The sequence below is a fragment of the Nomascus leucogenys genome, chromosome 17 (genome assembly GCF_006542625.1).
Source record: "Nomascus leucogenys isolate Asia chromosome 17, Asia_NLE_v1, whole genome shotgun sequence".
NCBI lineage: Eukaryota > Metazoa > Chordata > Mammalia > Primates > Hylobatidae > Nomascus > Nomascus leucogenys.
Window position 1 is genome coordinate 8,877,353 of NC_044397.1, and position 22,932 is coordinate 8,900,284.

At 39.3% G+C, this 22,932-nt stretch overlaps 1 protein-coding gene across 6 annotated transcripts in view; it reads left to right on the forward strand.

Annotated features, from left to right (window-relative positions):
* The window catches only part of RUNX2 (RUNX family transcription factor 2), a 225,183-nt gene that overhangs the window by 153,352 nt on the left and 48,899 nt on the right, over positions 1-22,932 (forward strand). For all 6 annotated transcript variants that reach the window (XM_030797565.1, XM_030797566.1, XM_030797564.1 and 3 more), the window contains one exon: positions 12,502-12,675. In XM_030797565.1, the coding sequence (XP_030653425.1) occupies positions 12,502-12,675 (174 nt within the window). The remainder of the gene's footprint in view (positions 1-12,501; positions 12,676-22,932) is intronic.

The following is a 22,932-nucleotide window of genomic DNA, read 5'->3' on the forward strand; positions in this document are numbered from 1 at the left end:
GGGCAGAGTATAAAGCATGTTGGGCCTTGAGAGGACAGTATCCCTAATTACCTGGATAGAGACATGGAACTAATGTTAGTAGTAACGCTGTTCCTCTGGCTGGATTATTTCTCTCTGTACACATATGTATGCATATAATAGAGATAATATAAATTTATAACCACATATATGTACATATATATGGAAAAGGGAATATATTTCATATGGACCAAAGAAAAACATTTTGCCAAACTGTCATTATTGATTAAATAATTCAGCATGAAGCCAGCAGGCAGATATCCACAAAACTTAACACTACACTTGCTTTTGAAAAACAAAAAAAGGTTTTAAATGTAATCACTTGAAGGATTTTTTTAATACTAACCCACACCAACCTGCTTCCTGTGGCTTGAGAATAATACACTTTAAAAAAATCTGTTGTGCCTTGAGAAAAAGAGTAAAACTTGCTATCTTCTAACTCCATTTAACACTACATTTGATTCGTTTTTATATAACAATAACTTGATCCTACTCAAAATACTTGGCACCTTTAGTGACAGAGTGGAATGTAAGAACACTTTAACAGATTTGAATGTGAGTAAACTCCAGTAGTTCTGAAATGAAGAGGTAGAGTTTTCAGTTCCTTATTCAGAGTTCACAGAAGATAAGAATACTGGGATTAACACAATAGACTCCCCTTCATCACACCTGGCTGAATAAAGCAATTATCTGTCTATCAAGACTAGCAACTTGTGCAACAGCATTAAGAAAGGGTGGATGGATAGGTGGATAAACGCTATTCCATTGGAAAGCGGTGCTGATATGTGAGGTAATCCTTTGAGTTTAACTTGTAAAAACTGTTTTATTTTGGAGTTTATATCATGTTACCCTTGCAGCTTAGAGAGAAATGATTTTTCAAAATATTGTTGACTGCATTTTTCAGTTCCTTACCCATCTGAATTTTATTAGGGGGGTTATTTCAAAGACGTCTCTTGTTTAATCATGTTTAAACAATCTGTTTAAGACCTGTTGTGTAGATATAAACACAATAGTCCTTTAATGTCGTAAAACAGACTTCTGACAGACATAGCACGTAACAGACATGCATCCATTATTGCTTAAGCTGCTGTTCCTTCCATGCCTGACCTGAGAGGGTAACCACAGAGCTCAGCTGAAAGCGTTCACTGGCTAGAAGACACTGACATGTGCCTATGCACTGTATTAATGTCTAGCAAGCAGAGAATTGCAGAGCAGCATACAATTGAAAAGGTCTTAGACTAGATTAAAACTAAGTACCTTAAATCTGTTTTAATGGCTGTGTTTACATCTCCTTCTTCTTCATTCCTTTAAAAAAAGTAATCAGGTTTTGCAGGCGTTAAGAAAACCACCTCTTCTTGCCAGCTGGACTAGGTCCAGTTTAAGCAAGAAATTCTCCCCCTCCTTTTTTCTGTCTTTTTCTTTTTTCTTCCTCTGTGATCTTCTCTGCCATTCAGCACAGCAAGACCAGGCTGTGGGAGTTGGCTGACTTTTTCTTTAGTTATTACTTTTTAACATTTTCTTCCTGTTACAGAAATGAGAAAATTGAGAATGATGTTCTGCTGCTGCAGCAGTGAATGTCAAGAGAGGAGCCCTTTGCCTTTTTAATTACATCTGTGTAGTGTTTCTTTTTGCTTAAAACACTCTGTCTCTCTGTTTCTCTGTCTCTGTCTCACTCTCTGTCTCACATAAAATATGCACAAAACCTTAATAATGAAAGAGAAACAGAAAGGATCGCATGCTAAGGAAATTGAGCCAGGATCCAGGAATTGCGTGACAGTCTGTTTGTAGGCTAGTTGTCACTGCACTCTTTGAAGAATAATGCCATCCATGTTTAGCTGGATTGGGAAATAAACAGTGATGCTTTTTGTTCAACTACGAAAACTGCTATTTCCATTGCTAAAAATGTTACCGCTAAAAAAATCTTTACATCTCTCAGTGGGGTCTCTATAAGTGCTCGAAACACAAAGAACTGTGGTATGTGTGAACATGTTATAGAAAAAGAAGGCAAAGAAAATGTTTTTGGAACTAAAACACTCAAGTTTTACTAAGTTTTGGAAGTAAAGTGTAGACATAGAGAAAGAGATTTTTTGTTCATTTCCCGTAAAGTCAAGGGAGAGATAAAGATTCACATGGTCCAGGATGGCGTGGATGTTCAGTTGTAATTAGTAGGAGAACAAGTGATAAAACAGAGTCAGAGAGACTGGGCATAATGTAATAACATCTTTGAGGTAAGCTTCTGCACTTTTTCTTAATGTGTCCTTCTGGTCTCTTTGCTCCATGTTTTCGTCTTCTTTCCCTCAGTGGCAGCCTGGTATAGGAAAAAGGAGGCTCAGGCAGTTTAGGGGACTGCCTCCCAGTGTTGCTGCCTAGTTCCGTGACTTCAAAGCTAGTCTTGGTATTTTTCTGGGTATTAATTATTTTTCTAAAACGAAGAACCCGGTCTGATGAAATCTGTATTCTCTTACAACTCTGAAAAATCCTAATTCATATAATTTTACTTTGAATTGGAGTAAGGAGGGATGGAAGCATCCTTTGGAAACGACAGGCAGACAAATTTGAGTAGTAGGTCTGAAATGAGAAAATATCAGTAGATTTGTAATAAAGAAGCATAGTAGGTTAGAGGTGTATTAGGACATGGGAGAGGAGCTACGGCGAAGTTAGCTGGATTCCCCGTTAGCTCTTTTTTTCCTGCCTGCAAAAAGTATTACTTCTCGTCTTGTATATTTCCATGATGCTTTCATCCGATCTTTTTAAAAAAATTTTTAATCCTTTTTTGCTTCCTACCTCCTATAAAGTTTCTTTTTCTTCAGACGTCTCAAGTTTTTTTAGTCCATTATCTGAAGAAAAGGGATTATACTGTAAGCGTGTGTTTATTATAATTTATTTCCTGAAGTGTGACTGATATTGGCATAGCCTGATAACTGTCCTTTCTCACAGACACTGTATGCTTTGATTGTTGTGATTTGCCACAGCCTAAAACCTAAAAATTATAAAGGAACTTACATTTATAGACATTCAAATTAACATCGTACAATTCTTTTATTTATTTATGAATTTATTCAAAGATCTCGAATTCTTCAACCCTTAGAAGCCTAAATTTTGAAAGGAGCAGGCCTTCACTTCTCTCTCACACACATCTAATTGTATTTAAAAATGACTACATATGAGATTGAGATAGTGAACTTTATGTCACTGGTCTAAATGGGTGCCTTTTAGTATTAAAAGAAAGCAAATTCAGCTTTTAACATTTTTTCTATGAAATGGAATCCCTAGAATATTTCTATGGAGTCTATGGCTTAACCATGTAATTATGTCTCTTGAGTAGATTGTATTTTTCTTCCCGTAATTATGTTTCACCCAAGAGACTGGAAAGGCTTCAGACCTCTCTTGGGTGGAATTATTCTTCCTCTCTTCTCTCTTGATAAATGCCGAATCCTGCATGCCTGACTCTGTTTAAGAGCTGAAAGGGGACTCTTGAAGATATGTGGTAGTGATTATGATTTTTTTCCTTTAGAAATTGGTTTATATATTAAGAAGCGCCCTTAGAGAGAAGCTCTGTTAGCTCATTTTTGAAATGCCATCAGAGAAGAATCTTCTGGAAGTACATTTGTTTATGCTCTGTGGTCCTGTGTCTGAAGCCACACACTAACATTGCTCTAGGGCTGTCTCTACTCACGAGCTACCCTGTGTCATATTGCATGGCTATTAATTTCCAGCGGCTCAAAGGGCTAGAGGCCTTAAACATGAAGACAGTTTCTTAGCCCATTTCATTATTCTAGTCCAGAAATAGTTTCTGACCTGAATCAGACAGTGCACTCTTAGGGAAAAAGATGACTCAGCAGCCTTTCCCAGCAAAGATTATAGACTCATCAATTTTACTGTGGGAAATGTTTCCCAATAACCAGCTTTTTTTTTTTTCTGTCCTCTTTGTCTTTACTGGACAAAAGTACGGATAATTTTAAATTTGTCCATGTTCTTATTAATTCAGCAATCATTTGTTGTGTGACTTCTCTGTACCTAGGCTCCAAGTTTGTGCTAGACATAAAATGTGACACCCATTCTTAAGGGGTTCTCAGTCAAGTCTAGGAAAATCTAAAATATTAGGGTTTGAAATTTTGTATAAATATTTTATGTCAATTCATAGTAAGTGAATGCTTACTGGATGCCTACTGCACATAAGCATAACCACATGTAGTAGACAAAACATAGTTGTAGCTGCTGTCAGCTTGCTGGGATATAAATCAGAGGGATCATCAAGGCTCTTGAGACAGGAAACACCGGAACAATGTGATGACCAAGTTGAGCTTGGAAGGGATTTTGCCAAACGGAGTTGATGCGGAGAGGGTGTTCCAAGTGGAGGGGACAGCCTGAGCAAAGGCACAGGGTGTATTTGGACTGTCGATAGACCAGTGTGAGTAGAGCAGAGGCTGGGAGCAGTACAGCTGTAGCCATTGGAAATGAGAGTGACAACGCATATTGCGACCATATTTTCTAGGTCCTTGTTTGCTGGGCTCTGGGGGCTCTATTTAATTCAATAGACAATGGAAGACAATTGAAACGTTTTGAGCAGGTAAGTGACATGAATGTTAGGATTTGGGGGCAGAAAGAATTTCAGAAATTATGGAAACTAACTCTTCTTTTTTTGGTAGATGAGGAAACTAAGACCAGCAGGGTTAAATTTTGGCACCCTTCCAAATATGCCAGGCTGCTCCTCTGTTGTATTAGCCACAGGCCAGAGGTTAGGAGGGTTCTAGTAGAGGCCCATTCCTGAAGAAACTATAGAAATGGGCTGGAGTGGATGATGGGGGTCTAGGAAAGGAGGTGACAAAGATATGCCTGAGCTGGATTTTGAGTCTGAGAGACTAGAAAATGATGATAATGAAAATAAAGAAATCAGAAGAGAAGCTGGTTGGGATGGTTTGAGGAGGAAGGGAGGGGCAAAGGGCTTAACTAAATATTACAAGAGTGTAGGTCTTTGATTTCTAGACATTCACAAACCACCAGTGAAGTGGAGTCATCTGAAAGCAAACAGAGGAGCAGACTTTCACTTTTCTCCATAGTATCTTCATTTTTACATGTATGTAGGAATGCAGAAAATCAAAGTTTTTTAATCTAGAGCCTCAATAGTTATAATAAAGTCTGCGGATGAGAACTTTGTGTGGCTTTCCTAAGAATGTACTTGAGTCTGTGTAATCTTCCTTGTGCTATTGCTTTTGCTGGAAACCATCAACTGAACTCCCTAAGATACAGTAAGGCTCATCCTTAGCCGTAGAAATGCAACAATTACATGTGGAATGCAATCATGACTTTAAAATTAGTCAACCTGTTCCCTAACACTTCCCTACAAACACACTACTTCATGTAGCACTCTTAGGATAGATTAGAAGTGAAGGATCTCATTTTTTTTCCAAAACTGCTGTGGAATAGCAGCTCTGTGGACATATAACCAGTTTTCTCTGAGAAATAGTAATACTGATGCAAGTCCTCTCCTCTCTTCCTTTTTACTCCAGGGATCATTGTCACAATATTCTGAAACTGTTACATCCTGTGGCTTGAGCCCTAGAGTATTGGACCAGACTTTATTCAATCACGTACTTGGTGACAGCAAAATTAGCTCATGTCTCCCCAGTCATCCCTTTCTTCCAGTGAAGTCTGAATGCATGATGGATGAGGCTCATGGACTGCCAAAGTATGATTTTATTCATCAAGAGAGCTGTCTTTTTCCTTTATATTCTTTCTTTTTTTTTTCTTTTCTGAGACGGAGTTTCGCACTTGTTGCCCAGGCTGGAGTGCAGTGGTGCGATCTTGGCTCACCACAACCTCTGCCTCCCGGGTTCAAGCGATTCTCCTGCCTCAGCCTCCCGAGTAGCTGGGATTGCAGGCATGGGCCATCACGCCTGGCTAATTTCATATTTTTAGTAGAGACGGGGTTTCTCCATGTTGGTCAGGCTGATCTCGAACTCCCGACCTCAGGTGATCTGCTCGCCTCGACCTCTCAAAGTGTTGGGATTACAGGTGTGAGCCACTGCGTCCAGCTGAGAGCTGTCTTTAAAGGGCAGATTCCCATAGGTACTGCATAGCTTAGAAGAATTAATGTATAGTAGTAAGACTGGAGTTATAAAGTGGTTTGAAGAATGGTGTGCATCTGTTTAGATTGATGTCACACACATACATAGATATGTGTATATATATGTGTGCATGTATATGTATGTATGTGTGTATATATATGTATACATATATTTAGCATCATCTTGTCTCACAAGATATTTATTATCAGGTTTTCATCATTTTTCTTCCAGCTAACTTTCCTTGTTTCTTCTCTGCTTATCAAAATCCTACTCAACCTTCAAGGACAGCCATTATGATCTTCCTCTTTCCCCTTAGTCAAAATCAATTGCTCCCCTGTACTTCCTATAATACTTCAATACTTTTTAAATGTTTTATTATGAAAAATTTCAAACATAAAAATAGAGATTATATTGAATATAATCCTATCTACCCATCACCTTTTATTTATTTTTTGGCATATTTCCTCACCTACTATTTTGCCCAAATATTTTAAAGCAAATACTGGACGTCATGATATTTAACCCCTAACTATATGTTAGCCCTTCTAAATAAGAAGGACATTTTTCTACATAATCACAGAAAGTGCCCCTTCCTTAATATTTAAAAACAGTTCATATTCAGATTTTCTCAATTGATCCGCAATCGTGGCATTTTAGTGATTACCCTCACCACAGCCTTTCTTCAGTTATATTTAATTGCTTTCTTCTCCACTAGACTGTGAACTCCTTGAGGACAAGGATATTATCTTATATATTTTTCTATCCTCTCCTTCTCACAATACCTGGTGAGGCTTGCATGTAGCAGATAACCAGTACACATTAGCTGCACTAACTGACCCAAATATGGACATGGTACTGATTCCTTATTGATGATCTATTACAGATCTTCTTTTAAACTTTATTTTATTTAAAAATTATGTTTTCATGATACTTAGGATGCAAATAGATATCTAGGGAATTTTAAAAATCAAGTTAAAATACTACTCCAAAAAGATGAACTGCCAAACATCATGCCCTAGTGATCAGCAGAGTGACTCTGATGTGCCACGTTGGGGTAGACTGGGCATCACATGGCACGCTCTTCACGAAAAGTGCCTTGTTTTTTTGTAAGTGCATTTTGACATTCTTCAGGGTTCGCTGACTGGTGCAGTGCATCAGGTTGTGGATATAGTACAGAGAATGTAAGTTTCTGGCTGGGGAGCCACGTAGCTCTCCGAAGTTGTTAAATGTTTCTCAATCAACTTTCATAAAAATGGGCAAAATGGGTCACATCACACAGAGTCAAGTTTACTTTCATAGTTCACAGACCACATTTTCAGAGTCTTCGTGTGCCAGTTTCAGATGTGTGATTTTTGAAAGCAGAAGTTATAGTGGTAGTATTTCTAACTTTCATTGTGGGTAGGGCACAATGGGGTGATTCGCTAGGCTATGGCTTAGGGACTTAACTGTTTCTCATTTGTCTTTGCTCTAAGGATGTGTGAATGCTGTGACCTTTTGATTATGCTTTCTTCTTGTGCCCCTGAATTTATTGCAACAAAAGTCATATTCAGCTAAACACACTCAACTTTTTGAAAGAAATCTTTTCTGGAAACCACTTTTTTGTTTTTAATTTTAAATTGATTTTTGATCATGATTTCCCCTGAATGACTGCTGCTGAACTATTATGAGCTGAAATAAGCTGGTTGGCAATGGGAGAGAAAACAGCCCCAGATCAGCAATCAGGAAAACTGAGTCTGGTCCTGCCACTAACTGTATGACTTTGGGTAAGGCATGTCCCCTCTCGGGGACTCAGGGTCCTCATCCATAAAAGAAGCATGTTACTCTAAGCTTTAGAGTCTAAATGATTTCTATTGCCCTTTTCATCTCTCTGATTCCCAGTGACTTTCAGCAATGCTTGAGAATTACAGTGAAAGCAAATAGGGTTTTCCAGAAAGAAAGCAAGTTTTCACTTAAATGAATGTCCTTCTGTAAAATTTTGTAGGAAGCACTAATAAGGGCTTGTCTCTAGAGAAAGGTTTTGCCCACTAGATTCACTAGATTGTCAAACAAGAAGAACTTTTTTGGGGAAAGAATATTATATATATAATATGATATCCTGGACCAGAAAATTTTCTTTCACTCAAGGAATTTATCTAAAAGAGGAGAATATTCATTCATTCATTTATTGCATAAATATTTACTGAGCACCCACTCTGTAGCAGGCACTGAACTAGGCTGTGAGATTATAGCTGTAAACAAGACAGAGGGCTCATTCTCATGAGACTCACAGTCTTACAGGAGAGACAAAAATAAATACACAAGATAATTATAGATTGTGGTGACTGCCATAAAGAAAATAAAGAGAGGGTGTGTTCAGGAGGGTGGGAACCTATTTTGGTTATGGGAGGCAGACAAGGCCTCTCGTAGGAGGTGGTATTCATTCTGAGGTCTAAGGGGTAAGAAAGAGTGGGCCCTACAAGGAATCAGGGGAGAGCACTTCAGGAACATGGAAAGCTCTTGAGATGGGAAACTGAAAAGGAGGCAAATTTTCAGCTGCCCAGAGAGAAATGCTAGAGTCTTAGGCCAAGGTTATATCGGTAGAAATGGAGAGAACTGAATCGATTTGAGATATAGCATTCAGATAGAAATGACAGGACTCGGTAATGGATTGAATGTGGAGAGTGAGAGATAAGGAGAAATCAAGGAAAATGTCTAGGCTTTTGGCTTAGGAAACTGAGTGGCCAGTGCCATTTACTGAGATGGGGGACTATTAGAGAGAAATAGGATTTTTTTGGATGGGAGAATAAAAAATTCTGTTTTGAATATACTGCATTTAAGATGCCTTTGGAACATCCCAGGGAAGATGTCAAGTAGGCAGTGGAACACACAAACCTGAAACTCAAGACAGAGGTCAGGGCTCAACCAGAAAAGGGGGAGTCATTGGTATAAATAGGTAGTATTTAGTGCATGAGATTGAGATCAACTTGGGCAGTGGTTCTCAATCCTGGCTGCACATTGGATCGTGTGGTGAACTCTTGAATAAAAGAGACCTTTTCCCCAGGTCCCACTATCAGAAATTCTGATTTAATTGGTCTGATATGGGGCCTGGACATCCATGTTTCAAAGCTCCCTAGGGAATTTTCTTATTCAGCAACGATGGAAGGATTCAGGGAGAAAGTTCAGCTAGAGAAGGGATCTAGGACTGAGCATTTTTACATAGAGTCTCAAGTATAATACAGGAGTTTTCCATTCTTCATACCCTCCTCCTTCTTGGAACATCTACTCGTTGGCCCTTTGGATGAGGTTTAGTCCTCACTGCACTATGACAGAGTACCCTGTCCTTGACTTAGTCAGTGTGTCCTTGGTCTTCCATGTTCTTGATTTCTGAAGGAATTGTTTGGGTGTTGGGGATTTAAGTACACCTTCTTTCAGCCCATCATTCGAGTGTTACCCTGATGTGGTTTAGTGGTAACAGGTATTTGTCATAGTTGAAATGTGAAGAACTTGTTTGCCTTTTGCTCTTCAATGTACTTTGTTCTTCAATGTATTTCATACATTATGAAGAGTGCATTTTGTTGTGGTTGCAGTGGTGGCTGTGAAGGGGCAGATATCTACAAAGAAAAATGCATATGTTTTTGTATGTGTGCATCTGCAGATAAATGTTTCCTGAATTATTCTAGGGTGCCTGTAGACACTTGGAAGCGCTCTTTGAAGATAATTTCCAAAAGATCATGGAGGGTTTTAAAATTTCACCTGCTTTAAAATTTTTCACACTTACCAGTCCTACCCTAAGTCCTTTATTTTTGCCTGCAACCCATTATTACTCCTGAAAGCGCTGGGCTAAGAGAAAGTAAAAATGTACTCACACATGTACAGTCTGAGCTCACATCTCATACAGCCTCTAGGAAAACCTAATGAAAAGGCTATAGAAAGCAGAGGCAAAGCTTATTAAATTTTCTTGTGACCCATGGCCCACGTAAAGTCCTAGTGTATAAAGGAACCATGCAAGATCATGTAGCCCTCCCCTCAGCCCTCAGGGAACCTGCCATTCCAAAAATATGGCCTATTAAGAAAAATAACTTCCAGGGACAATTCCGTAAGCTTTCTTGTTAATGTTTACAGCTGTATCAACACCACACCAATACTATGTGTGTGCGTGTGTGTGTGTGTGAGTGTGAGGAACAGACTCCATGGATCTGTGACAAGTACTGTATAATTCCCTAATTGTGAAACTAGTTAGACACAGCAGGATGTATTGATGGAAGTTTGGTGAGTTAGGCTACAGCCATTTGTTTAGGGTAATGGGTGAATTATTAACTTTGTAATTGAATCCTTGTTGCTACTTCTCCTTATGTTGAAAGCCAGCCTTGGCACCTCACTGGGCTTAGTTGTTAGGTGTCTCACTCTATATGATCTGGATATTTTCAGTCCTCCATAGCAGCTGGAAGAGGAAGGGAAGAGAAAGCTAGAATACCAGCATTGATGGTGCCACATGATGAATGGAAAGCTCAGTCAACTTGGACGAGGGCTATATCCTTGTCAAGGCTGAGCTAGTCGGCAGCCGAGGACCATAAGCTAGTTGTTCTACCTCTGCACGCCTCAGTCACTTCATAGGTGAACACCTTACTTGCCAGGGTCTAGAAGCTGTTTTGGGTCATCTCTAAAAGTCCTCTAGGGATCTAAAATCTGTTTGTAATCTGGATACAAAACAGTAATGGTGGGGAAAACAACCATTAACAATGACTTTCTCTAATTTTTCCTGTTCATTTTTCTCCTACGTCTAGTCCCTCTGTTATAGCAGATACCCAAAAACTTGCACTGGCAGGAAATAGGGTGGTGGGTGCATTTCAGTTAATGGGCCTAGTTGGAACACGTTTGGCCGTGGAGACAGCTACACTCATATTACCAAGCCTTGGCTTCCTATCTGTTTTCTTTGGGCTGGGTAGGCAATGAAAAAGGAGACAGGAAAATACATTTTGGGGCAAATAAAATAAGGAATTTGTCTTACGAAGACAGCTTATAGTGGGGAAATTCTAATGTTCAATTTAACCCTATCCTGATACATTCCTCTTGTTCTGTATTAAGTGGAAGCTAAGGCGTTTGCGCTTCCCATAGAGTAGTAAACTCCCAGGCTTGAAGGCTTTTCATAAAAAGCATAGAAAAACTCCCAGGCTTGAAGGCTTTTCATAAACCTTCTTCAAGGTTTTTTTCTTTTATGGATAATATTCTAATTCCCTTAGTTTCTCTTCAAGGGGCAAACTGTTAATCTCATCATCATCTTGGTGGCTTTTCCTCGAATCAGCTTCAGTCACTTAATAGTTATACTAAAATGTTGGGGCAGCACCCTAGGGCCTCACTGGCACAGAATCTGGAGGAAGGAATCCACAGTCCATTTCTGTTTCTCTGTTAGCATTGCGTTTGTCCCCAGTAGCACCACCCTATAGATTTACTCTACTATGGCACACCCAGATTCAGATGCTTTTCTGTTATACTTGCACCAAGACACTAGTATGTCTCTTGTTAAGAATGATTTGATGATTTTTAAGAAGTCTTAGTACCTTGGTTTATTTTAATTTTGCGCATTTCTCTAATACCCAGAATTTCCTTAGCTTTTAGACTTGAATAAACTAGAAGAGAGATAGAAAGGGCCCCCCCCCCCCCACAAATAATGGATTGTCACAGTCACATGTTTACTTAAAGAGTATATTTCAGCTTCTTTTCCAAAACCACAGTAGTGGATTTAAAATAAAAAAAGCATTCTCTCTGATTTAACAGAGTTTATTATACACATTCCAGCTTTGGCATATCACAAAATATCCAGATTCCTCTTGAGAATTTGAGCTTCCCTGCTTACATTTCTGTTTTTTTATTTCTTAAAGGGGTTTAGGTTTGAGTTTTAATTTTCCAGAAAAGAGTCTTAGTAAAGAGTAGTTGTAACGTTAAAGAAAAGTCACTATGGTCATCGTGGAAATTTCCCTTTGACAAATGTGTTTGTCTGTGTCTCTGCTCCAGCTTTGTGACATTGTGGCTAACATGCATGGACTCTTTGAACTTTCAGAGGGGATTTCCTCCATCATGAAACAAGCAAACACCCCAATACACATCTCTCCTGTTTTTTTTTTTTTTTTTTTTTTTTTTTTTACTGAGAGGGCCAGAGAAGGTGCCTAGTATCCTGCCTCTCTATTGATGCTTGACTCCAAGTTGTCCTCTGAGACCTCAGCTCTCCATTTATAAAACAGAGCTAGGAATGCTGGCCACCAGATACCGCTTATAAAGCAATTTGAAATGGAAGGCATTATGTAGACAAGTCATTATAAATATTAATATTGATAATTCCTTGGCTTAAACTCCCAGTTTGTATGTTCACATATCTATTTAGCATGGTCAATTGTTCAGCTAATTAATATGCTTTTATTTTATGATTTGCTATTTCCAGGGCACAGACAGAAGCTTGATGACTCTAAACCTAGTTTGTTCTCTGACCGCCTCAGTGATTTAGGGCGCATTCCTCATCCCAGTATGAGAGTAGGTGTCCCGCCTCAGAACCCACGGCCCTCCCTGAACTCTGCACCAAGTCCTTTTAATCCACAAGGACAGAGTCAGATTACAGGTAAGACAGACTCATAGGTTTCACTTGCATAGACGCTGGCAGGCTGGGGGTGAGGGGCTACCAGAGGAGATGTGTTCACTTCAAAACTCCCGGAGCTGTGAAGCGGCTTATTATTAAAGAATCAAGACTTGAAGACACTGATTTCTTCTTTTTTATTAAAAAAAATAACATTCAATAACTTGGGGATAACATTTTGGGGGATATTTCTACTAATGCTCTACTCTGCAGCAATCTCAGTCTACACCCTGGTGGAACGGTAATAATGCACTTTGGGAGAATGTTTATTATACGTTTCTATATTGTATCCAGGTGGTGCAGGGGATAACATCACACCCTTACTATTAGAAAATTAGTGTTACCCTCTCAGATTTGGGCTTACATTTGTTACATGTATAACTATTTCATTAAGTCTGCTTGAAAATTGCCCAGGGCGAACAGGAAGCCTTGATTGGTAGTCATAAGGCAAGGTCAATGAGTGGCTCATCGGGCACACAGAATTCACTTCTGATTTACATTTAGCTCTGGTTCTCCATTGGACATTTCTCTTTATAAATTCTAGTCAGCTACTTACTTTACCTTTCTTCTGAGAAATTAACATTGGCATTACATTACAGACTAATCATTCACATTTGGTGCATTAAGACCCCCAACTCTTTTCTTTTAGCCTCACTTGTGCAAAAACAGATTTATTTAAAGACTAGTTTGAATGCTTTTAGGTCATGATGACAAGAGAGTGTATTAATTATTATAAATCTTTAATTTGCAGATAAAAGTATTGAGAGCTGAAAGGAAGTTTACATGTCATCTAATTGCTATCATTGGTAGAGGTGGACTAGAATAGAGGGAAAGTAAGTCAAAACAAAGTGTGTAATAAGCCCTCAACATGGATCTTTTTTATGGTTAGATTTTTGTTTATAGTAGTTAGGCTCGAATGTTCTTAATGGTCTCAAAACATAATTGTTTATAAACAGAATGACCTATCTCTTCTTCTCTCCTACTCATATTATATAAATGTATTCTTGGATTGTTACTTAGAGGAGGTCTCAGTTTCTGTGAGTATATATATTTTAGTCTGAATGTATGAGTTTGCATGAGTGTATATTTTAAAAAATAATATAGAATTATAAAAATCAAACATCTAAACAATAAAGATAACCAGATATCTGCATTAAGGAAGAACATTATTGCCTTTGAAGAATGGTCATGTATTAGACTATATAAAACTTTAATCATTGATATGTGGGATTGAAAGGTCAATGTGTTCACTAGACATATGTCCTTGATAAAAATACAAGAGTAAAATTCACACTAACTTGTGAATTTCAAGCTTGTAGCTGTGGGTGCTACTGCATTTAAAGTAGTGGACTTAGAGACTACAAAAGGTGGGAGAGTGGGGGGGATGAGGGTTGAAAAATGACCCGTTGGGTACAATGATTGCTGTTTGGGTTGTGGGTGCATTAAAAGCCCAGACTTCACCTCTATGCACTATATGCATATAAGAAATCCATACTTATACCCCCTAAATATATGTAAAAAAATAAAGCAGTATACTTTAGATTATTCATTAAGGCATAAAATAGCTTTCCTTTTGTCTTTATCGTAATCCTTAGACTGTGTGTGTGTGTGTGTGTGTGTGTGTGTGGTGTGTGTTTGTAGAAGCAAATGTATATATATACACACATATATATGTGTTTATATATGATTTGTAATGGATTTATGATGACTAATAAATATATATAAATATATGTTCTATGATTTGACAACCACTGGCTTTTTAAATGTTTGATTTCTGTATTCTGATCATTATTTGTTTGCTATTTATGCTGTTAATTACTAATGCTTTAGAAATGGCCTTTGGAGACTGCGTGTTGCCAGATTCACTTAAGAAGATGCTTCTCTCAAGGCTTTGTCCTTAAATCTAAAGATGAGATCATAAAATAGATCCAGAGGACATTTTAGAACCTAAAGATACCTTAGATATTGTGAAACCAATGGCTGGAAAAATTGTGAAGAGGATCTATGTTTTAGCAGCATCCCCACCTAGCAGATATGCGTGCAGAGTGAGGCTCAGAGGAGGTGTGGGGCTCGCCTGTGCCACAAATGCATCTGAGCAGATTAAGAGTGTGGCCACCTCCACAGGCCTGGCCCTTCTCCGGTTGTCAGCTTCTCTTCACCCTCTTCCCTGTTAGGGGGCTCAGGAAGTTAAGCTTCTTGTCTGCAGTTGCACAGCAAGTTACTGGCAGGGCAGGGAACACATTCACTGGATATATTTCTGAAAATGAAAATATAAAACAAGTTAATTTCTAGGTACTGATAGCTTCTTTGAATTTTTATGAGTATTAGTGCTCTTCGTTTGGGGATTATAGTAGTAATAGAATTGATATATAGACCAGTGTTCTTTTTTTTTCAACATCCACTAGGTATTGGACTCAACAACTTTTCTCAAACTTTCCAAATTTCCAGATGTCCACATACATACTTATCACCCCAACCACTCTTGGCCATGTGAGCTTTCTTTAAATGTTCCCATATTGTGAGTGAGAGAATGCCTGTATCTGTCCATAACCAAGGAGATGCAGTGTTCTACTGTGACCCAATTTTTAAAGGAAAGCCCAGGAACATCTGGAGCAGCAGCAGTGTGAAAATGAATTGAATAGATTTAATTTTTTAATCTCTGGATTGACTTCGTTTATTCAGTAAGTATGATTTGGAGCCTACCACATGTAGCAAACTGGGTGTTAGGTAATATGGAGAGAGAAGAAAAGTGCTGTTCTTAGTTATAGTTGAAGAGGTAGTTATCCTCCCCAGCCCTGGCATACCACATCCTGTGCCCCAACTGTGATACCATTCCTGAGTACACGTGCTTCTCTCTGTACCCCTTTACTGAGCCAGCGCATCTACAGTAGTCTCTGTTTGCTGACACCCATCCTCCAAGGCCACTATGTTATCTTCTTCAGCAAAGAGTTCTGGAACTTTCATCCAAAGGCAGTGTATTAACCCTCTAAGCTTTAGTTAAGATTGCCTTCTTTTAAGGACACTGTGTATTCACCTTTTCTACCCTGCTAGATTGTATATTCTTTGAGGGATTTATTACAGGGATTTATTTTATTTTGTGACTAGCCCAGTGGCAGTGTCTCATTAAATGTGAATTATTGAAAGTTCAGGTGAGAAGCAATCGATGCAATAAGGGTTGAGAGGATATCGTATCTGTCTTAGTAGCATTAACTCTTCTTTCTAATTTCCTGTCCCAGGATGTCATTGTTCCCCAGTGATGGGCAGCAGCTTAAATCATATTTCAATAAAACATTTACCTAGTTAAACTGTTTGGTTTTATTCAAGTTTAGGGTCAATGTAATTGCATGACTAAACTTAAATTCTTGCCTGTAATGGATTTTGTAACTTCTTTGCAATATGCCATATCTGCATTTTAGTTCATGTAATCCTTTGGACAAGACATTTGTAACAGGAAGGGCCCAGTTACCTCTCTGCGATTGGCTTGCTACTCTTGATATCTCAAGCTCTTACCCCAAAACTGTAGATAATGATCATGGTTATATAGTCCCCTCTAGTTCTCCCACTTGCCAACATAAAAGGCAGAAGACGTCTTTAAATTCCCAGAAGAGTGAAGTGAAATTAGCAATCATAAATTGAGGAAGTCATAAGCATTTAGTGTTTCACAGTGGTTAGCCTTTTCCAGTGTATCTTGCAATTCCTAGGGTCAAAAGTTCTAGCCATGTGGTGGCTAGAACCTAACTAAAGTGATTTCCACCTAACTTCATTCTGATTCTGTATTCCCTCCCTGGTGTCTTTGCAGTGCCTGTCTGATGGTGATATTTTGTGGAAGTCTTTAATGGCTGATGTTCAGCTGAAGGCCAGGGCCTCCCCACAGCTTCCTGGGGAAGTTGCTTCCTCTAGACCTCTTATCATTCAGACATCTGCTGCTTGCCTCTAGGTGCCAGGAAACACCTAGTCTGTCACAAATGTTCACTTCTTTTGATTCAGAAAGCGGTGATAGCAGTAGAGTAAGGATATGATGTTGGGAGATATCGCTTAAGATATCTTTAAACTCATTATCCTCTAGATGGGTCCGCTACACCTAAAAAATAATGCTGATTCAGGCCCTTGAGTTTGGTGGATTGGGACATTCATTTCACTTTCAGGGTGGAGGATGTGCTGCTATTCTGTTTTTCACTCATTCAAAAAATACTTAATGAGTGCTTATTATCTGCCGGGCATTGATGCAAGTGAGTGAGAGAGACACAGCTTCTGCTCACAAGGAGCTTATATTTTGGTGTCAGATATAGTTAATAAATAGGTAAATAAGCATACATATAAGACAATGTCTGATAATAATGAATGCTATGGGAAAATGAAATAGGTAATTGATAGGTAACAACTTGGAGAGGGAAGGAGCTAATTTTGATTGGAAAGTTGAGAAAAGGTCCTTTGAAAAGCTTTGAAGATCTGTGAGGAATGACATTTCAGGCAGTAGAAAACTCATGCAAAGCCCAGATTATGGGGAGTCTTGGGGGCCACAATAGTAGCTTGGGTTTAGTTCTGATTGCAGTGGGGTACCATTGTAGTGGGGGATGTGAAGCAAGGGAATGACATTATACCATTTACATGCATAATAAAACCTGTTTGGATGCTGTTTGAGGGGACCATAAGGGGCTAAAGAAAGAAGCAGAATTATGTTCAGGAAGCTGCTGCAGTAGCCCGAGAGAGTAAATTGTGGTAGCAATGGAGATGGAAGGACACTGAAGGATTCTGAATACTCTCTTTTTTTTAAATAGAGAGTTCACAACTCTCGCTGATGGTGAGGGGAAAACAGGACTTCAGAGTTTTGACCTGGGCAATTGGAGGATGGTGGTGCCATTTGCTGATGTGGGGAAGACTTGGGGAGGATAAGGTGGAGTGGGGCTGGGGAGCTCAGAGAAGCAGTTGGGTGGAGAAAAGAAGATGCTAAGAAAGAAGAGACTCGACATTCTCACTCCTACAGTGGCTTGTAAAACTGCCTTTGCAGACACCTAAGGGGCTTCCCTTCTCATGATTCTTCCTAGGTTGCAGCATTCCCTTTCGTGATTTCCTTTCTCCTTTAAAAGCAGCTCTTGGTTCTTTTGAGTCTTGGTTGTTTTTCTAAGCAGTCAGTGAAAGTTGATTTTCCCTGCATGTAAATGCTGGAAGGAAGTGCATGGGACATTTTTTTCCTTGGTTCAGACACCTATTTGCCCTTCACTCAGGAGTAGATTCTGGACACTTCTGCATAGGCTGCTAGATATTCCATCATGTTATTTATTGTGACTTTTTCTCCTTTTGTAATGTACAAGCAATTCATTTGAAGTTTCACTTACTGTTTTTTTATTTTAAATTAATATGTTATTGTATTTCATGCTTTTTTCTCTGCCTAGACACTCTTCCTTGTCTTGTTTTTCCAAACACATTTTTATTGTTTCTTCAAAACTCAGATCAAATGCTGCCACCTCTGTCAAGCCTCTTCCAACCTATCCAAGCAGAGGTGAGCCAGGCTCCCGTGCCACCTTGTACAACCCTTGATTATATCTTGTTCCATGTGCTGATGATTGCTGTTCACATGTATGTCTCCTCCATCAGACTTTGGACTTTTCAAAGTCTAGGGCCATGTTTTGTTCATCTTTGTGTCCCTCATTGTCTCACACAGTGCCTGCTTACTATGTGACTTTTGGTTCGGTGATCAATGAATAAATGGGTCACTGACCTCTTCAGGAGGCGGGACCCACTATTATTCTAGCCTTAATATTTTTCTAGTGTCTGTTTGATTGAATTACTATTAGTTACCATTTATTAAATGCTTATCATATGTCAGGCATTGTTCTAATGAGTTTAACTCATACATTTCTCGCCAACAGCTCTATGAGATAGATGGCATTATTATGGAAACTGATGGTAGAGAGGTGGAATAACTCACCCAAGGTCCCACTTACTACTAGTAAGTGGTAAATACAGGAATTAAAGGCAGCTCTCCATAGCTCCATGGCCCCGTTTACTTACCACCAAGTACTCTTGGGAAGCTGAAATGTACTTTTATCATGGCTCAGCTTCCTCCCATTTCTGCACCTCACTTTCATTTATGCAGTTCTTTACCATTTGCAAACCAAAGGCCTAAAACAATTCTAAAAGTACGTATTTCACAGATGGAAGAAATTGATTCTTGGAGAAATGACTTGCTGGAGGCCACTTCAGCTATTACAGTTGACTGTGAGTTCCGGATTCTTAGCAAGCAGTCACCTTCATCCCTATCAGGTTGGGCTTGCTGCCAACAGTGTAAGTGACATGTGTCCTGCAGGACTAATTTCTTTTTCTTCTGTCCATTATACATTATTTAGGATACTTAGAATATTTTCATAACAGGGAGTTAGCATTAGGAATATCTGAATTATACTTCAAAATGCAATATAATCATTTAAATGATTAAATTCTAGTTATATAAGGCATATATTTAAGGTAAAAACTGCTTGCCAGACATCCTGTCTAATAATAATCTTAGCAGCAGTTACTGTGACTGAAGTGATTTCCACCTAAGTTCAGTCTGATTCTGTATTCCCTCAGCAAACAGAACTCCTTTAAAAATTAAGGGGACCTCAGCCAATTAGGCCAGTTGGAATTAGGCTGTGTATATGTTTGGCTGCCCTAGGATTCTAGTGCTTGTCCCAAAACATTTACTAGTGTAATCCTTTCAGAAATCAGAAAGCACAGCTGAGTTGCATGTGTCGTAAGTTACTGTTCTGTTCTAGTGCTGAGTGACCACATGATTCTTTAATGTGAAACAAGTTGGGAGATGAAGTGGGCCTGGGGTGATGGTGGCTGTGAGTGTGAGGGTGGACGGACCCATAAGAGGCTCACGTACTGTTGGTGAGCAGGAAGAATGACAGTAGGGTACCATCAGTGTGGGTATGGAGGAGAGTGGGAGTCAAGTGAATTCTCAGGCTTCACAGCCACTGTGGTCCTGCTCACTTGTAGGCAACTTGTGTCAAGGAACCGAAGTCACTGCATTGAAAGACAGATTGTTGGAAGTGGTTCTTTTCTACTTTGGTAGTGCAGTGTTGTAATTTCTGAAGTTCCTGGGAAGTTTTGCCCTGTCTTCTTCCTTTGAGATCTTTCAGGTGGGGCAGCTGGGCAAATTTGCTGCTGCCTTGCACATGTGTGAGCAGGGAATCTCTGTACAGGAGGTTGCTAGTCACAATCCTTATTTTTAGAAAGGGCTCAAATCCTGTGTGAAAACACTGTTTCACATTGATTCTGCTCTGTAGCCACCTTATGAGGAAGGGTAGACTTTAGGTGCAGTCTGTGCTGGCTTTAAAGAATGAAGCTGCCTAGGACTCTGTGAAGGGCTGGTGGTCAACCCGTTATGTTGTTGCTTAGCCTGTTAGCAGTATCCACAGATGAGCTTCTTAAAGGTGCTCTGTTTGGATTTCTGTCTGTTGGCATTCCCTTATTAACTGAAGATGGTCTGACTTTATTACGCTTTCAGAAAAGTAGAGAGGGTGATGTTCCCAGAAAAATTAATTGTTTGTTTCAAAAAGTTGTCTTTGTAATTTTCTCCTATCTGGGAAAATAAGATGCATAGTTAACATTTAGTTGTGATAAGAAGGGTTCATCTCCTATATAATGCCTCATTTTATCCTTCTTCCCCAAAACAGTTCCATTTCTAGCCTGTATTTAAGTCTCCATGCAGAGGAAGTCTTGATTTTGTTCTCCTATTCTTTTCTAACACATCGTCTTTCTCTTTTAGTTTTATATTTAGTTTTAGTTTTACATACATATGTATATGTACACCCACATGTATGCATACCTGTCCCCTTTACTAGTTGCTTAGGTTCCTTTTTTGCCCTGTTTTACCTTTTGTGTTGGACTGTGGGCAAAAGGATCAGAATAGGAGATTAGTATTGAAGGAAATATTAACTTATGTGGTAACCCAGCAGAGGGGCAAGTTAGGCTTGCACGTTGTGCAAAGATGCCCCGGTGGTGTATTTTCACACTAAATAATGGATATGCACTCAGGGCTTCACACAGAGAGTTGGTGTACATTGACTATGCAGTATTAATAGCAACAATAATATATTATAGATATGATCAGTCTAAAAAGTGTTTTCATTTTAATATATGCAAAAGTATTCTAGGAATAGAACTGTATGGCACTACTCCCAGTTAGAGGCATCAGATTCTCTTTAGGGCTTTGTTTATTGTAATAAAGACTTGCTTTTTAATGGTTTAAAACAATTGGTTTTAACAGACTTTAAAAGACAAGATTTAACGAAATAATCAGATTGTGAACCATACAGAGAATATGAAAACTGAGGTGCTAGGAGATTTCTGAAATCCTCAGAGCTGAAATTGGAAATCTGTGTTTTAAGGTGAAACCTGACAGACAGTTTTAGGTGGGGAGTGGGTGAGGGTGTAGGGGGAAAGATTTAGAATGAAAAATGTTTGGAGCTATTGCCAGGGTGAATGGTGGGAATGGAAAATGACTTTGGATGAGCATCTTTGAGGACCCAGCTGAGGGTAGAGATCATAGAAAGAGCCAGTTGGCATGATTATGTGATTCTCTCCCCCAGTGGTTGCAGTTTGTGACTAGGAGTGGGCTAGGCTGTCGTGGACCATCTGTCTGCTAGGACTGGGTAGGACTCAGTACAAGACAGGGGAACAAGGAAGATGTTGAGCCAGTTTCCCACGGGGGGGAATGTCCGGCAGGTTGGTAGATGGAAGAACTTCCAAAGAGGACTGGGAAAATGAGCAGCAGCCGGGTGGAAGGGTTAAGAGGGAAATTTAACGGGGAAATCCGAGTGTTCGTTCAAGTGGGAAGGGGAAGGAGTGTCATCTGGAGAGGTTGAAGGTAGATGGGCGCTCTTAGCCATTCTTTAGCTATTCCTCATATGACCGATAGAGGTCCCACACCTTGCCCTGTCTTCTCCAGTGCTCTAGCCTGACACTGCCTCTTGAGAACACAATCCTCTAGCTATGCCTGACCAGGTCAGTAGGGGTCTACTAATATTCTGTTAATGTATCCCAAGTTTGTGTTAACTTTTTGTTATTCCATCATATTGTGGCTGTCAGTCCATGAAAAACTCTGCTCTTGGAGCAGGCTCCCCCATCCTGTCTTGTAGTTGACAAAATGCAGCACTGTACTTTTGCTCTTATTTCGTTTCATCATGTTGCTTTCACCTCCTCTTTCCATCCTGTATGGTTATTTTATAGTTCTGATTCTTCTTCTGTTGTGTTGGGTTATTCCTCACAACTTCGTCTCATTTCGAAGCTTGGAAAGGTCCCTTCTAATCCTTCAAGACTTTGGTGAAGATGCTGGACAGAAATAAGACTGTTGTGCCCTGGATTATGCCACCATATAACTCTGTCTAAACTGACCATGATCTATATATTAATGACCACTTTCTGGCAGGCTTTTTGACTAGCTATAAATCACTTAGGGATAAGGCATATATCTTGCTGAGGTCCAGATATGCAATAGACAGATGAGCTGCCTTCTAATCTATTGCTTTAGTAATTCTAGGAGACAGTTTTTTAGTGAACCCATCCTGTTTTCTGATAGTCACTGTGGGATGAAGTGTGAAAAGTTCTTTGCACACTGGCTATTGAAAGTGTTTTTAGTAGGCTGCAAGCAAGTCAACACCAACAGTGGCTCCAAAACAACTTAGTTTCAGCAACTTAGATTTTACCAATAGCAATGCTGTTTTCAGAATAAGATAAATGGAATAAGGGAATGTAAAACCTAGTGTATTTTGTGTCGTAAACTTTAAAGGCATTATCTTCAAGTAATTTAACAGCTGTCATGTGGAGTAGTAATCCCAGAGAGCAAAACTAAGATTAGCAGTGACTGGAGTTATAGGGAGGCATATTTTACTTAACTAAGGAAAAACTTTTTAGACCCTGCTCCATCAAGAAGCAGCCCCTTGAGTACCAGTTACCTACATTTTTGCCATGTTGTGCGATATCATTTATCTTGGAGCAGAGACTTGAATTCATCTAAAGCAACACACTGCCTTCCCTTATCTCCTCACTTCTCTTGGGCCTTAATTTCCTCTTAGGCATGTTTGTTCTGCTCTTTCTATGTAAGATCATCCTTTTTGATAGGGAAGATTAAATCAAAATCGGGTTCGGTAATTTTCCTAACTTTCATTAATAAAAATTATGCCCATTGTTCTTGAACTTTGGCACATAATCACATTATCTGGGGAGCTTGTTAAACATACAGATGCCCAGGCTCTA